At 58.4% G+C, this 14732-nt stretch overlaps 1 protein-coding gene across 1 annotated transcript in view; it reads left to right on the top strand.

Annotated features, from left to right (window-relative positions):
• SLIT1 (slit guidance ligand 1) overlaps positions 1 to 14732 on the top strand; it is a 148500-nt gene that overhangs the window by 25570 nt on the left and 108198 nt on the right. The window contains exons 2-4 of the mRNA XM_074959506.1: positions 7287 to 7358; positions 8315 to 8386; positions 11487 to 11558. Coding sequence (XP_074815607.1) covers positions 8322 to 8386; positions 11487 to 11558 — 137 coding nt within the window. The 5' untranslated portion in view covers positions 7287 to 7358; positions 8315 to 8321. The remainder of the gene's footprint in view (positions 1 to 7286; positions 7359 to 8314; positions 8387 to 11486; positions 11559 to 14732) is intronic.

The raw sequence follows: 14732 nt of genomic DNA, 5'->3' as shown, positions 1-14732 counted from the left end.
GAACCCCTTCTCCCACAGGAACCTCTCCTGGCAGCCTCTCCTCATGGTCCGTCCCTCACTGAGGTCGGCCAGGTCCCTGAGCTTCTGCACGGAGGGATCTTTCCTCAACTCGGCCTGGAACTCAGCGGCTGGGGAAGGGATGGGGCCCGGTTCCCCCTCCGTGGCCAGGTCTGAGGCCGCAGCCTCTCTGAGCCGTGCCCCTCGGCGCTCCCTCCCCACCCGAGTAGGGTCTCGCGCCTCCAGTGTGGTACCCTCCCCAGGGTCAGGTCGCAGTGCCCCTCGCCGGCTCTGGCTACGGGTCACAACCAGGGCGGTCTGGGGGTCGCTTGGCCAGTCCTCTAGGTCTCCCCCCATCAAAACTTCAGTGGGCAAATGGTGGTGTACCCCCACATCCTTGGGGCCCTCCTTGGTCCCCCATTTCAGGTGTACCCTTGCCACGGGCACCTTAAATGGGGTCCCGCCCACCCCCGTCAGGGTCAGGTAGGTGTTGGGCACCACCCGATCTGGGGCCACCACCTCGGGCCGGGCCAGTGTCACCTCCGCGCCCGTATCCCAGTATCCATTGACCTTCCTCCCATCCACCTCCAGGGGAACAAGGCACTCTCTCCGGAGGGACAGCCCCGCACCCACCCTGTAAACCGAGCACCCTGAGTCCAGAGCCTCCAGCCCTCTGGCGGGGCTGGCTGGGGGTACTCTTCCCTCCTGAGCAGGTGGCAAACTGGTAGCCCCCCTTTCCTGGGTCGCCTGCCCCTCGTCCAGCTGAGTCCCTACCCAGTTAACCCTGGGTAGGTTGGGTCTGCTCAGTTTGTCCCTGAGCCCGGGGCACTGGGCCCGTACGTGGCCTCTCTGGCCACAGTGATAGCAGCTCAGGTCACGTTGGTCCCCTCGAACGGGTCGGAGGGGCCCGACACCAGGCGTTCCCCTTTGGAGGGGGTTCTCCCTATTTCCCCGCTGGGAGGCCCCATGGTGACTCTCTCTCTGCATCGGGGGGGGCCTGTTCTTTTGGGACTCCTCCCGGCTACCCCCTGACCGACTGTTCACAAACTCGTCGGCCAGCTGCCCTGCATGCTGGGGGTTCGCGAGCTTTTTGTCCACCAGCCACAGCCTCAGGTCGGAAGGGCACTGTTCATACAGGTGCTCCAGTACAAACAGGTCAAGCAGGTCCTCTTTAGTTTGGGCCCCCGCTGTCCACTTGCGGGCATATCCCTGCATCCTGTTGACCAGTTGTAGGTAGGTGACCTCAGGCGTTTTACGCTGACTCCGGAACCTTCTCCGGTACATCTCGGGGGCCAGCCCAAACTCACGGAGCAGGGCCTGTTTGAACAGTTCATAGTCCCCTGCCTCTGCCCCTGTCATCCGGCTGTAGACCTCCACGTCTTTGGGGTCCAGTAAGGGGGTGAGGAACTGGAGCCTGTCTGCAGGGTCAACCCTGTGCAGCTCGCAGGCATTCTCAAAGGCCGTCAGGAAGCTATCTATGTCCTCCCCCTCCTTCCGCTGGGCCAGGAAGCACTTATCAAAGCTCCTTGCAGTCTTGGGTCCCCCCTCACTCACCGCAGCCGGGGCCCCACTGCTCCTCAGCCTGGCCAGCTCCAGTTCATGCTGTCTTTGTTTCTCCTTCTCCTGCTGCTCATGTTGACGTTCCCTCTCCTTCTCCTCCTGCTCATGCTGACGCTCCCTCTCCTTCTCCTGACGCTCCCTCTCCTTCTCCTGACGCTCCCTCTCCTTCTCCTCCTGCTCATGTTGACGTTGTTTCTCCTCATGTTGACGTTGTTTTTCATGATCCTCCAGCTCCCTCATTTTCCTCTCCCTCTCCCATTCCAGCCGCATCCGCTCCAGGGATGGGGAGCTCCGCTGGGAGGATCCCCTGCTGGCTGCTGGGGTCAGGGGGCCCTCGGTATTCGTTGGGCTTCCCACAACCCCTCCCCCAGGCATAGGTAGGAAGGGTCTCGGGGTGTCCTGGGCAGCAGTCTGACCCCTCCCAGCCTGGTCAGGCCCCAGGGCCCACGCTGCGTCCGCCGGGCGGCTTCCCTCAGGGACAGGGATCGGGTCATCCAAGCGATCCCTCTCCTCCAGCTGGGCAATCAGCTGTTCCTTGGTGGACCTCCCGACGCGCAGCCCCCTCTGCCTGCACAGCTCCACCAGGTCGCTCTTAAGGCGTTTAGCGTACATCTCCCGGCTGGCCACTCGCAGGCCGGGCAGCTGTCCACGGTTTCCAGGAAAAGCCCCTAGTGTGCCAGTCCTTCTTGAGGTCACCACCTCTTTGCCAGGGTCGAGCTGCAGACTCCTCCGCCCCTGGGACCGCTCGCTGCAATCCCCCGGGGGACCCTGTTACTGCAAAAGTCCTTCTCTCTGGTCACACACTCCCAGGGGTTAACCGCCCCCTGAAACCGTCTCTCTCTGAATCTTCAGCACGCCTGGTCCCCGTCAATCCCCCTTCGTTTTACTGTTCCCCAGTCACTTACTGCAGGAAGCGCCGTTCACGGGGTGCAGTAGATCCCACCGCTGCCACCAGTTGTCACGGAGTGTGGGGGAGTCCAGGCCCTGCACCCCTCTTCCTGGGATTCACTGAGACTCTCAGCCAGCCAGTAAAACAGAAGGTTTATTGGACAACAGGAACACAGTCCAAAACAGAGCTTGTGGGTACACCCAGGACCCCTCAGTGAAGTCCTTCTGGGGGAGCAGGGAGCTTAGACCCCAGCCCTGGGGTTCCCTGTGTTCCTCCACCCAGCCCCAAACTGAAACTAACCCCACCGAGCAGGTTCCCCGCTGCAGCCTCCGTCCACATTCCTGGGCAGAGGTGTTACCTCCCCCTCCCCCTCCTGGCTCAGGTGACAGGCTCTCAGGTCTCCCATCCCCAGGGCACATTCCCAGGTCAACACTCCCCCCTCCCTGCTGCGTCACATCGTCACATCAGGCCCCATGGTACGCGCCCGGTCCGAGAGCGTGCAGGCCTCGCGGTACGGACCCCGCTGTGCTGGCCCGGTCCGAGAGCGTGCAGGCCCAGCGGTACGGACCCCTCTCCCCGCACCGCCCCAGATTGAAAGTGCCTGATGTGCTGCCCCCAGTGTGAGTGGACAGACCCGGCTGCCCAAACTCTGCGCTGAAGGCTCTGGCCCCAGGTCCCCCTGCCCCGACGCCGGCTCTCGGGGACCCGCTGCCCCGACGCCGGCTCTCAGCAATCAGCAAGCGGGGGCTGAGCAGAGGTTCTTCGTGTCTGGGTTGGGACGGAGGCGCTGTGCTCGGTGCCCTGCGTACTCACAGCTCCTGGTACATTCAGGGCAGCGCCACGCTGCCAGCAGCCGTGTAGACAGCGCTTTTGAGCCGCAGCATCTACACGGCCGTTTCTCCGCACGGCGGCACGAGCCCCGTGCATTTGTCAGCCTGGCTGGGCGCTCGCTGCCAGGGCTGCGTAGATGTCCCCCGAGAGAGCCTGCTGCAGACTGGCAGGGCGGGGCACTGTGATTTCTAAGGTCCCCCCCGCCATGGCTTCATGGCCCCAGTACACCTGGGTGCTTGCCGATCAGGAATTCCCGGGCCCATTGGCCCCCTCAGCGCTGCGCAGCCAAGTTCTGTGCGTCCCCGTATGCTTCGTGTCGCCGGTTTGGGGCGCCCTGCAGCTGTTCTACCAGCCAGGTGGGGCAGAGCCATCGAGTGCAGGTGTGGCAGGGTGCTGCCCGCAGGGAGGTCAGAGCCTGGGGTCCCGGTTTGCTCCTTTGCTCTGGGTGAGGCCCCAAAGGCCGGCAGTAGCCAGGAGACAATGCGCTTTGACCCCTTTGGTAGCCTGGGGGATGGCATCGCTGCAAGGGAGCTGTGTCCCGCCCTCCTGGGCCGGGAGTAGCGTAACGGGGCAGAGGTAGCATGGGGCTTGTGGGGAAGCACCCAGGCTGGTCGTAGTGCGCGAGGGGGGACCCGTAACGGGGGAGGGCTCTGCCCTGGCTTGCTAGCCGGAGTTGCAGCCCTGCAGGTCATTGATTGCAGTGGGGCAGGTGGGGCTCATTAGATGCCACCTTGACTAGCAGGGAGGTGGGAGTAGCCCGATGTCAGGGGAGCTGGGGCTCCTGCAGTGTTACCCAGGAGTGCCCTCACTGGCAGGGGAGACACTGACCCCTCGGGGATCGTGGGAGGTTTGCCTGGAGTTGGGTGGAGGTTTGCCTGGAGTTGCCTGGAGTTGGGTTTCTCCACTGGCAGACACACAGTGGCCATCTCTGCACCAGGAACCAGCCAGCCTTCCCTGTCCTCCTAATCCCCAGTGGGCCTGTTTAAAGGGCCCCCAAGACAAAGGGCCCCGTCCTGGCTTTAGGTGCGTACCTACCGCTCCTGGGTACGGACACTTTCCTCTACCCATGGTTCTAGCTCTGCAGGACCTGACTAGGGCGTCGGGCGCTTCCTTCTCCGTGTGTGTGTGTGTCACACCAAAATGGTGGCCATATTAATTGGTGCAGTGGCTAATGACAAATAATTTGCATGCAGAAGGCCTTTCCCACCAGACTGTAGCAGCTAACTGTGGGGCCGATATCGGGCCTAGCAAAGATGATTTTGCCTGTGTGGCCCCCTGGTTCTACTCACAGGTGCTGCTCTGAGGGTGGTGCCAAGTACAAACACTCCCCTTCTCCGCTCTGTGTGTGTCTCAGCCGGAGCCAGGCTGGGTGGGTGTTTGTCTGTTGCTGCCCCTCATTCCCACACCCTCCTGACACCTGGGAATGAATCAGCATGGCCTCCGGACTTCAGGAGGAGCGACTGAGCCCCCGGCAAGCCAGGATTGCAGCTCCCCTTGGAGTTCTGGCTGGCTCTGAGCCCCACGTCTTTTGTGGGGGAAACCTGACTCCAGAAGAAACAATGGGGTTTGTGTTAGTGTTTCTTGCATGGGAAACTTTAAATGCAGTTTATTTCCCAAACAGACGTTTCTGGGAGCTGCTTTGATACCACTGAAAACAAACCTAGGGCAGTGGGCTGGGTTTGTGTGGGGGGGAGCCCAGGGCTCCCAACAACCGCAGTGCTTATGGGGGAAGGGAAACACTTCCATTGACTCGAAAGCCCTGGCAGCGCCTGCCAGTCTCCAATGCAGACATTCCAGGGGTCCAGGCAGCTCTCCCTACAGAGGCTTGTTCCAGGGCAGCTGGGGGAGGCTGAGAGCAAGGTGCGATGTGACTCGAGTTTTGTGCCGTAACATAAACCTGGCTCTAAGCTGCGGATAGGCACACTGGGGGGCCTCCATGCTAATTTATAGGAGTTCAGAAACATCTGTGGGTCCGTGCGTCTGGGTCTTTGCAGACGCTCGATGTTTGCTGCATCGGCGCAAGGGGACGGCATTCCAGGGCTTTGTTGCACATATTGTGGGCAGCTGTTGCTGTTCCTGAGCCGGTCATTGCTTTTGTAACAGCGACGTTATCCCCCCCGACCAGAGAGCCGCACACATGTGTGGGGTGGGGGGCGCAGGGAGCTGCCCTGCTCCTGCCCACCCTGCATTCAATGCCATTGAAGGGGGACAGATTAAAAACTACATCGCAGTGCTTTTACACACGGCCCACAAGGAGCCTGTGGAACTTGCTGCTACAAGATCTCACTGAGGCCAAGAGCCAAGCGACGGCCATTGGCATGGATAATGGGAGTGACATTACATTCCACGTTCCTTATGAAAATATGCTTATGCTATGAATATGACATAGCTGAGATATACTTTTATGCAAGATGGCTCATGTGAGATCTCATTGGAAAGGTTATGATTTACAGAATTGGATTATCCAGTCTGTATGTCTGTGTTATTTCTATATCTGAAGTTAGGAATATTGACTATGTATCTGTATTTCAACTATGCTGCTTTGGGTGATGCCCACTGCTAACACTTCAGGTTCAACAATGGAAAAGCCAGACAGGGCAGATGGCCCATCAGCAAGGACAATAGGCTGTGAAAACTTGGCCTTCCTGTGGACCCTCCATACTGCCCCTGACTCATGGACGCTGTGAGTCTACAGGGTCAGGTGGTCTTGTCAAGTTTGGGAAACAAAGGATTCCCATCTTATGTAAATCCTATTTAAGGGCGGGGAGGAAGGCAAATAGGGCTCCTCCTCTCCATGGCCTGTCTGCCCAAGAAGAAAAACTGACAGCAAGGGGGGAGTCCAAGCTGAGACAGGGGTCCTGTCTGAAAAGGACTATACCTGGAACTCTGAACCACAGAAACGTTGCAAACTGCCTGCAACAATATCTAGAGCAGTGGTTCTCAAACTTTTGCACTGGTGACCCCTTTCACATAGCTAGCCTCTGAGTGCGACCCCCCCTTATAAATTAAAAGCACTTTTTTTTACCTGTTTAACACCGTTATGAATGCTGGAGGCAAAGCGGGGTTTGGGGTGGAGGCTGACAGCTCATGACGCTCCACATAATAACCTCATGACCCCCTGAAGGGTCCCAACCCCCAGTTTGAGAACCCCTGATCTAGGGTGAGAAATACTATTTGTCACCAATTTCTTTAGTGAAACTAGCTTAGTTTGCGTGTTTGATTTAATTTGGTTAGTAATCTGCTTTGTTCTGTTTGTTACCCCTTTTACCACATAACATCTGCCTTTTATAGTTAATAAAATTTGTTTATTATTAAACCCAGTTTCTGTAATTTCTAACTGGAGGAGGGGTCTTAAGAAGTGTGCACACCTCTCTCCACACTGAGGGAGGGGGCGAATTTCATAATATATCTGTGGGTCTGCCCCCCAAGGGAGAGGACAGCTGAGCGCTGGAGCAAGTCCCTGAAGCGGAGTCTTCCCAGAGCTGATCTGCAGCTGGGGTGGCCCTGCCTGTGTGTGGGTTAGAGGAGCCCTTAAGGGCCTGGCTCAGCAAGACAGGTCCAAGGGGGCCCAGGCTGGCAGAACAGGTAGACTCAGGGGTATCTCGGCACATCAGGTGGCTTCCCAAGGGGTCCAACCCGTCACAGTGGGAACAGCCAAAGCCAGACTAACAGCCGGGGTGTTGAGAAGGGCTGTAAACCCTCCTGCTTTGGGGCGTTAGCTGACCATTAACAACTGGCCATTTGGAGGAAACGTTCCCCACAGGGGTCCTCACACCTTCCCAGACAGCAGCTGGTGCTGGCCGGTGTCTCAGACAGGAATGCGGGCGAGCTGCCTGTTTCCAGGTCCATGGAGAAGCCCTGTTAAATCTAGCTGTGGTCTGGCGCCTGCCTGCCTCTGGAGGGCCTCAGCCCCCCCCACCCGGCCCAAGCACTGGCTGCGGGAGCCCAGGGCTCCGACCCTGCTGTACATCCGCCCCCGTTCGCTGACCATCCCTTCTTCTCTCCTCAGGGAGCTGAACGGGAACAACATCACCCGGATCAACAGGAACGACTTCTCGGGGCTGAAGCAGCTGCGTGTCCTGTGAGTCCCCTGCCCCGAGCGCTAGCGTGGGGGGCGCTCGCCCCCTCTGCAGCAGTGTCTGTGACGGGGGGGTGCTGCCAGGCCTGGCTGGGGCTCAGCACTGCCTGGGGCAGAGGCCTGACCGGGCCAGGGCTGACCCAGGTGGGACTCAGCCTGGGGAGACTGGTGCCGCTAAAGCCCAGGCTAATAGAGAACTGGGGCAGGCGGGGGAGGGGAAGGGCTGCTGGACCTCAGCAGGTCCCAGGCTCATTGTAGGGCCTCTGCTGTCCGAAACACGGTGTAGAGGGGGGTCAGAGGTCACTGGCCTCCTGGGTGGCTTGGGCTGGGAGGCGGGCGACTCCTCTGACGGTAAAGGGGGCTGGGATGAAAGGGACGGGGGGAGACAAGAAACAGCGAGCGTGAGCCTGAGGGCACTGACTGGGCCACCTCCCGGGAAGGGGGCTGGGTTTGCTGCCGGGTGACCCCACTATCCTGGAGGGACTTCGACCCTCGCCCTCCGGCTGACTCGCTGCCGACAAGGCCTGCATGCCCTCCAGGGGCGTGGAAATCGGGTGATGGGAAAGGGCGCGGCTGGGAGCTGCTCTGCAGTGCACGTCTGGCGGCGCTAAACACGAACATGGTGCCAAGGAGGAGCCGTGTGACCGCGAGTGACCTAGCTGGGGCACCGGTAGATGTCTGAACAAAGCAGCCCTTTCCCTGGCTGGCTCCCAGTGATGCTGACGGGAGGTGGCTGGGGTCCCTGTGAAGGTGGCCCCTGCTCCAAGGGAGCGTGGCAAGGCCTTGGCCCCCCCTGACATGGTCCATTGCACCCCTAGAATGAGCATGCCCTGCCCAGCCAGTACTCGGGCAGGTCCCCAGGCTGCTGTGCGGGGGCTTCCCGTGGATTGCCGGCGAGCGAGCGCGCTGCCCTCGGTGCGTCTCGGCTCTGACCTGTTCTCTCTGCCTCCCTTTTCCAGGCAGCTGATGGAAAACCAGATCAGCATGGTGGAGCGGGGAGCGTTTGATGACATGAAGGAGCTGGAGCGGCTGTGAGTGCCTGGGCACTGCGGGACGGGGAGGGGTAGGGGGGAATGGCCGTTATTGCTGCAGACAGCAGAAGGGTCCGTGGTCCCGCGGGCTGCTGGGGAGGCCACTGGCTGTGCTATTGCGTGGGGGGGATTTGGGTGCAGCCCACTGCTCTCCCTGTGCTGGCAGGGCCTGGCACTGCACTCATGCTCTGGAGAAGAGAGAGCACCTGACTGCTCTGAACTGAGCTCCCTCTGGCTGATCCAGGACCAGCCTGAGCAAAGACCCTGGTGCGGATGGGAGGGCATAAAGAGAATCAGGTGGGGGTCTGGAGCAGACCCTTGTCCATCTCTGCTCTCCAGTACAATTCAGGTGCCAGCAGGATAATCTGGGGGGCAGGACTCCTATGGGAATGGTCGAAGTCAGACCCCGTTTGAGGGCAGGGCATGGCAGTGTCTCGGCGTGGCGCTGTGCTGCGGGACAGGCCCTGCTCTCTCGCTAACACAGACAGATGGCTGGAGCACAAACCTTTCTAGACCCCAACCGTGGAGCTGCCCGCCGTTTGCACTCAGACGCTTCCCAATCTGCTCCTCTTCCCTTGTGGATCAAAATAACTCCTTAGCGATGTGCTTAAGGCGTCTGTGTGCAAATCAGCCACAAGCGCAGCTGGGACCTCACCTAGCAGCTCCTTCAGTGCCGTGCAAAACCTGCACCAGCTCAGGTAGATCTTGGCAGCCGAAGTGCTGCCCGCGGACACCCCGCCTTGGGCTGTGACCCCGTCCGCTCTCTTCTGGGAAGCAGAGGCAGGGCTGGAACGGGCAGCCTCCAAGGCTCACACAAGCGTGGTGATGACTCAGGAGCAGACGTTCATCTCGAATCAGAACTGACTCACGTTCCCGCAAGGCACCGTGCTGCAGAGTGGAGCATGCGGCTCAGTGGGGGCCCTGTCCCCTCTTAGCGTCCGCATGCACAGCAAAAAAAACCCCCCAAAACCGCGTGGCAGCATGGCTCAGACTCAGAGCCTGGGTCAACTGACTTGGGCTCTCATGACAGGGCTAAAAATAACAGTGTGGACCTTCCTGCTTGGGCTGAACCTTGGGCTCCGAGACCCTCCCCCATTTTGGGTTTCAGAGCCCTGGCCCCAGCCCGAGTGGGAACAGCTGCCTAAGTCAGCTGATCTGGGCTCTGAGACTTGCAGTCGCAGATCTTTTTCGCAGTGTAGATCGAACTTAGGGCTGAACCCAGTGTCACTAGAGGGTGCTGTGCTAAAGGAGGTGCTCCACCTTTCAGGTGAGCTAGAAAACGGAAATTGTGACCATTAATGATCCCGCAGCACCTGTCACAGGAGTAGGGGTGTCCTGTCCAAAGTCCAAGTTGTGCAATTATATTTTGCCTCTTCGAAACTGCAGGGGATTTTAATCGGAGGTGGTCTTCACTTTCTGTCCTAAACTGCAACGTAGTGTTGCTGGGTGCTTTTTTAAACAGCTGCTTGTCTTGCCCCAGAGGTGGCTGCATTTAATGGTGGAGGAAATAAGATACAACCGATACTAACCATGTATATGTAAAGTACTGTGAACAAGGGCGATACCTGTTCTACTTCAATTGTTGCTAAATAAAGAGACTCGGCAAACAGACTGAGCAGTGGGTCACCAGGCAAAGCTGCAGCAGATATTGACTGTGCACCCTCTGGAAGGGGACCCCACATCTGAGCCTGAATAAGGTGTCAATTTTTACCGGGGAGAGTAACTGGCCATTGGAACAGTTTACCAAGAGCTGTGCTGGATTCTCCATCGCTGACCGTTTTTGAATCAAGCTGGGATGTTTTTCTAAACAATATGCTTTTGGTCAGGAGTCGGTGGGCTGGAGCAGTGTGTACAGTGCGGGGCTGAGAGCCACTGAACCAGACTGTCACCCCTGGATATGATGGAAACCATGGCAAGCCGGGGAGTGCGGCAGCCCCCCAGCACCCCTAGTTCCAGCCCCTGTGTTAGGAGTTATTGTGGGGACGTTCTGTTGTTGGTGCTCTCCAGGGGGTCAGACTAGGTCAGTGGTCTCAACCTGTTTGCCATTGCGAGTCTCCTGTGTAGCTCTCTGTGTGTTACATGGGCCGCATCCACACAATAGGTATCCTGCCTGTGTGGCCCTGAGGAGGTCCCATGGGCTGCAGCTGTGTGCTGATCGGGCCGTGGGTTGAGAACCAATGGACTGATCACGATGGTCTGCTTTAGACACATCCCTGCAACCCTCGTGTGTGGCCGCTCCTCTCAAACTGAAATCAGTGCCCAGGCAAGGAAACAAAGTCTCTTTCTCAACCAGCTCCATTAAACCAGAGCGACTTCTGTGCACAGACCAGGCCCCTGCTCAGCCGTTGAGCACTGCCGGGGCGTTTCCGTAAAGGGTGGTGGTGTAATGTACCTGCAGCAGGGAGTAAGGCCACAGCAAAGGGTGGGGTGAGCACTGGTGGGAGGAAGTATGGAGTATGGGGGTCTGGGGCTTTGCTGAAGAAGGAGCAGAGCAGATGCTGAGCGACAGGCTGAATGTAACTGCCCTTTGCTGGAGTCTGCTAGAGCAGGCAGGAGACCGCCTTGCCTTGGCTGCGCTGCACCAAAGCTCAGACCTGGCCGTGCTCACGATGATTTCAGCGGGAGCTGCTGAAAATCAGGCCGCATATTTAGGTACCTAAAGGTGGACTTAGGAGTCCAACGTCCAGGGCCCATTTAAAAAAATCTCTTAGAGCCTAGAGACTCCTGGGCAGGGTGTCCCACGCACCCCTCGGCTAGCTATGGACTAAGAAGACTAACCATTAAGGACACAAGTGGTTCTCAGTAGAGAGAATGTGAGGAACGCCCTGATTTTGGCCCAGTAACTCTGTAATTACTCTGTAAGGGGAAAGGTAACATCTATGAGAGAGACCCTGTATGGGCCCGTGCAGCAAACCTTGACCTTTCCAGCTGCTGGCTCCTTCCACTTCCCGTCCCCCCCGCATTCCTCTCTCACTGGAGCCATCCCTGCATCAGTTCCAGGGGTTCAGATCTGGGCACTGGGGCTCCTGGTTGGGCTGGGATCATTGCCTTCCTCCTTGAACATGTGACTCCCTGTGACCCTTTCTCTCCCCTTTCCCAGACGGCTGAATCGGAACCAGCTGCACACGCTGCCGGAGCTTCTGTTCCAGCACAACCAGGCCCTGTCGCGACTGTGAGTACCTTTCTTCTCAGTCGAGGGTCCATCCTCTGCCTTTGGACGGCTCAGACACTGGGGGGGCCCTGGCTCGCCATACAGAGCTCTCTGGGTGGGAATGCAGCAGAGTTCTAGGAGTTAGATCCAGAGTTCTCGGCTGCTGCGTTGGAGTTAACTGGGGTTTTATCAGAAGGGGAACTAATTGGGATGCGAGGAAACATGTTTAATTGGAGTGACGTAAATTCATTGCCCGGCGTCTGCAGAATGAAAAGAAATCAGCCGTGGAAGATCTGAAGGATCAGCATCTTTAAAGGCTGTTAAATGTTATTAAAGAAAAGAGCAGTGCCTAACAAACTGCTTAGTATTCAGGCTGGCTGGGCAATGTTAGTATTGTGACATGCAGGTTTGTCTGTGCTAATGTGAAATTTAAAGGAACACAAACGCCCTGGGGCCCTGTCCAGCTGGAGTCCCAGAGACCTTGAAATGTGACACTTTTAAATATGAAGTGAGGCTGTGAGCTCTGGTTTCTCCAATACCTTTCCTATGTCTTTCATTTGGATCCTCTTGTGGGCCTGCTTCTAAACTCGCTTATATTGGTGTAACGCCATCGACTTGGACAGAGCTACTTCGGATTTACCCTGCTGTCTACGAGAGATGAACCACTCTGGCGAGCCCTAAGCAGGGGGTGGAATTATCCGCAGCTTGGGGATACCAAATGCAAACCGTGGCCAGCAGCAAAGCCCATCTTTGTGTGATTCTGATAGAGCTGATTCTGGTAGAGCTGTGTGTGCTGTGTGAAGCGTCAGGGCTGTGCGGATGTGCTGTCTGAGCTGCTGTGTCGATTGCATCAGAGCTAGACTTGCTCCTAAAGGGCGTGCTGCTGGCTTTCAATTTGTGCCGCCATGCTGAACTCCAGCTGGCATTCTAGGAGCTGGTTTCCAGGTGTGACATGTTCTGGCTGGCTAGCAAGGCAGCTGTGTTGGAAGCAAGTGTTTCTTTGGGCCTTAGAGAAGCGTGGCGGTGGAGGAACTGGAAGGAGAGGGCTGAGGTATTGGGGTGCAAAGCCAGTGTCAGACATGAGGTTTCTCCCGGCTGTCATGGAACAGTTTGGTAGGGACACTGTCCCCAGTAGTGACGGGAGCTCTGATTGTGCCTGGAGAGCATTTCCATTGCAAGTGTATATCATGGTGTGTAGCGTGGGGAGCGAGCTAGAGGAGATGCTAATGCTGGATGCTGCGGGCTGGAAGTGCTGGAAGCGCTTTCTCCAGCTCAGGGGCACGCTTGTCTTGGAATCCAGGAGTCTCCATTGTGCCCTTTCTTTCCCAGGATGCGTGGCTTGTTGGTGCAGCGTGTCTCTGGGTTGCACGACTTGTGAGTGGCTGATCCTGTGTGAACGGTATTGTCGGGAGCCCGCGCAGGCTGGGCCTGAGCTCTGAGGATTAAGAAAGGAATTTCTAGCACGTGTCGTTGTGTGAATCTTTCTGGAGTGCCTTTGCCCTCGGTTCTTGCCGGGCAGGGACCAGCTGAGAAGGCAGCATGTGATCTATGGAGACAGCAGTCTGTGCATTCAGCGCTTACCAAGAGCTGGGCAGGATGGAGCTGGAACCTCTCTGCGGGGGGGGGGGGGGGGGGGGGTGTTCTCAGGGCCCCTTTTGGGTGGACGCTGGGTGGCTGGGGTGTGACCTAAATCTGCTGCGGTTCCTTTTCCCACCTCTGTTCTGTGTGTGCACAGAGGGGAAGGGAGAGATGCCAAGTGCTTTCTGGGTACTGGGCTGGGCCACTATCTAGACCCTCTGCCTGCCCATTCAGCCTCGTTCCAGGGGGGCTGAAGCACTGGGAGGACACAGCCGTGCTGCTGTTCTCTCAGTGTAGGAGACCTGCAGCCTGGGAGGGCGTGCTGGCCCCGAGAGAACTGAGTGCCCTTGTTCGGTGTCTCCTTAATGATCTCTTCAGCCCTTCCATCCCCAGACCTGCAGGCTCTTGCTTTGTTGGCCTGTGAAGTGTGCCTAGCCCACGGGGAGGTGGGAGATGGAGGGAAGGTGAAACCAAGGAGGCAGCTGCTAATAAAACCATAATGAATGCAAAGGCAGCAGTAACCTTCAGTCACTAATTAGCGCGTCAGGATGCATCTGGATCTGCACAGCCTTTCAGCGGAAGGAAAAAGGCCCTTGTATTATCAAAAGGGGTGGGGTGGGGGAGGCGGGATGGGACACAGGTGGGAGCCGCAGCAAGGGCTGGGGCTCTGGGGAGGCTGCACCTGGCGCAGGAGAGGTGCTGGGGAGAACCACCATGGCGCCGTGTGTTATTTGCATGGCTCCCGTGTTGGTGGTGGGACGCTGGGGGGCGGGGGTGGCTGTTCAGGCTCAGACAAAGCGGGAGCTGGCTCTCCCCTGGCACCGCGCCCCGGAGAGCGTTCCCCGAAGGGTCTGGACGGGCCCTTGGCAGGTGGATTGCTGCCACTCGGTGCCCAGCGGCCCCTGGGCTGCTCTGGCCTGCGTTGGAGGGGCACGCTGGGCAGCGGGTCCTGGCAAGGGGCATCTCCAGAGGCACTGGTGAAGGAGCCTCCTGCCTCGCTCAGAGCACAGCTCTGGCCCCGTTGTTAGGGGCTCCCCCGGGGACAGGGAGAATATGCGTCAGGCCATTTCTCAGCACAGGCCGGGCCCTGCTCCCCTCCAGGTGCGGAGGCCGGCGGGAGGGGGCGAGGGGAAGTGGCTGGAAGATTGTTTCCTCGGTTTTGTGTGTGAGAGAAAAGGACAAGAGACGGGGTGGCCTGTGCCAAGCACCCTGAAAAGGGCCCGTTTATGAGGCAGCCGTTACTATGGCACCAGATGACTTGATCTGGCGCTTTGCCATTGGTCAGCGACTGAGCTCCCGTTAGCTCCTTTACCTCGGAAACGCCATGAGCGGTTGGCGGCGGGTTTGATCCCCCAGCCCAGATTCTCTTCCCACGTGAGTTTCAGGGCTGCGGATGTCCCAGGGGTCAGTCCACCCTGGTCTTCCCCCGCCCCGTGCAGAGTGCAGACTCTGGGCTCGACCCCCCGTCTCCCCAGCCCGAGAGCACGCTGATTCTTACCCCAGCTCTTGCTGGAATAACCCCCCCATGCCACAGGGGCTGATACAGACTTGGTGCGACAAAACAGAGGCAGCGCTGCTCAGACACTGCGGCCCTGGGTGCTGCGTAAGCGCCCAGAT

Source organism: Natator depressus, chromosome 7 (genome assembly GCF_965152275.1).
Source record: "Natator depressus isolate rNatDep1 chromosome 7, rNatDep2.hap1, whole genome shotgun sequence".
NCBI classification, from domain to species: Eukaryota; Metazoa; Chordata; order Testudines; family Cheloniidae; genus Natator; species Natator depressus.
This window is presented reverse-complemented; position numbering and strand designations above follow the sequence as displayed.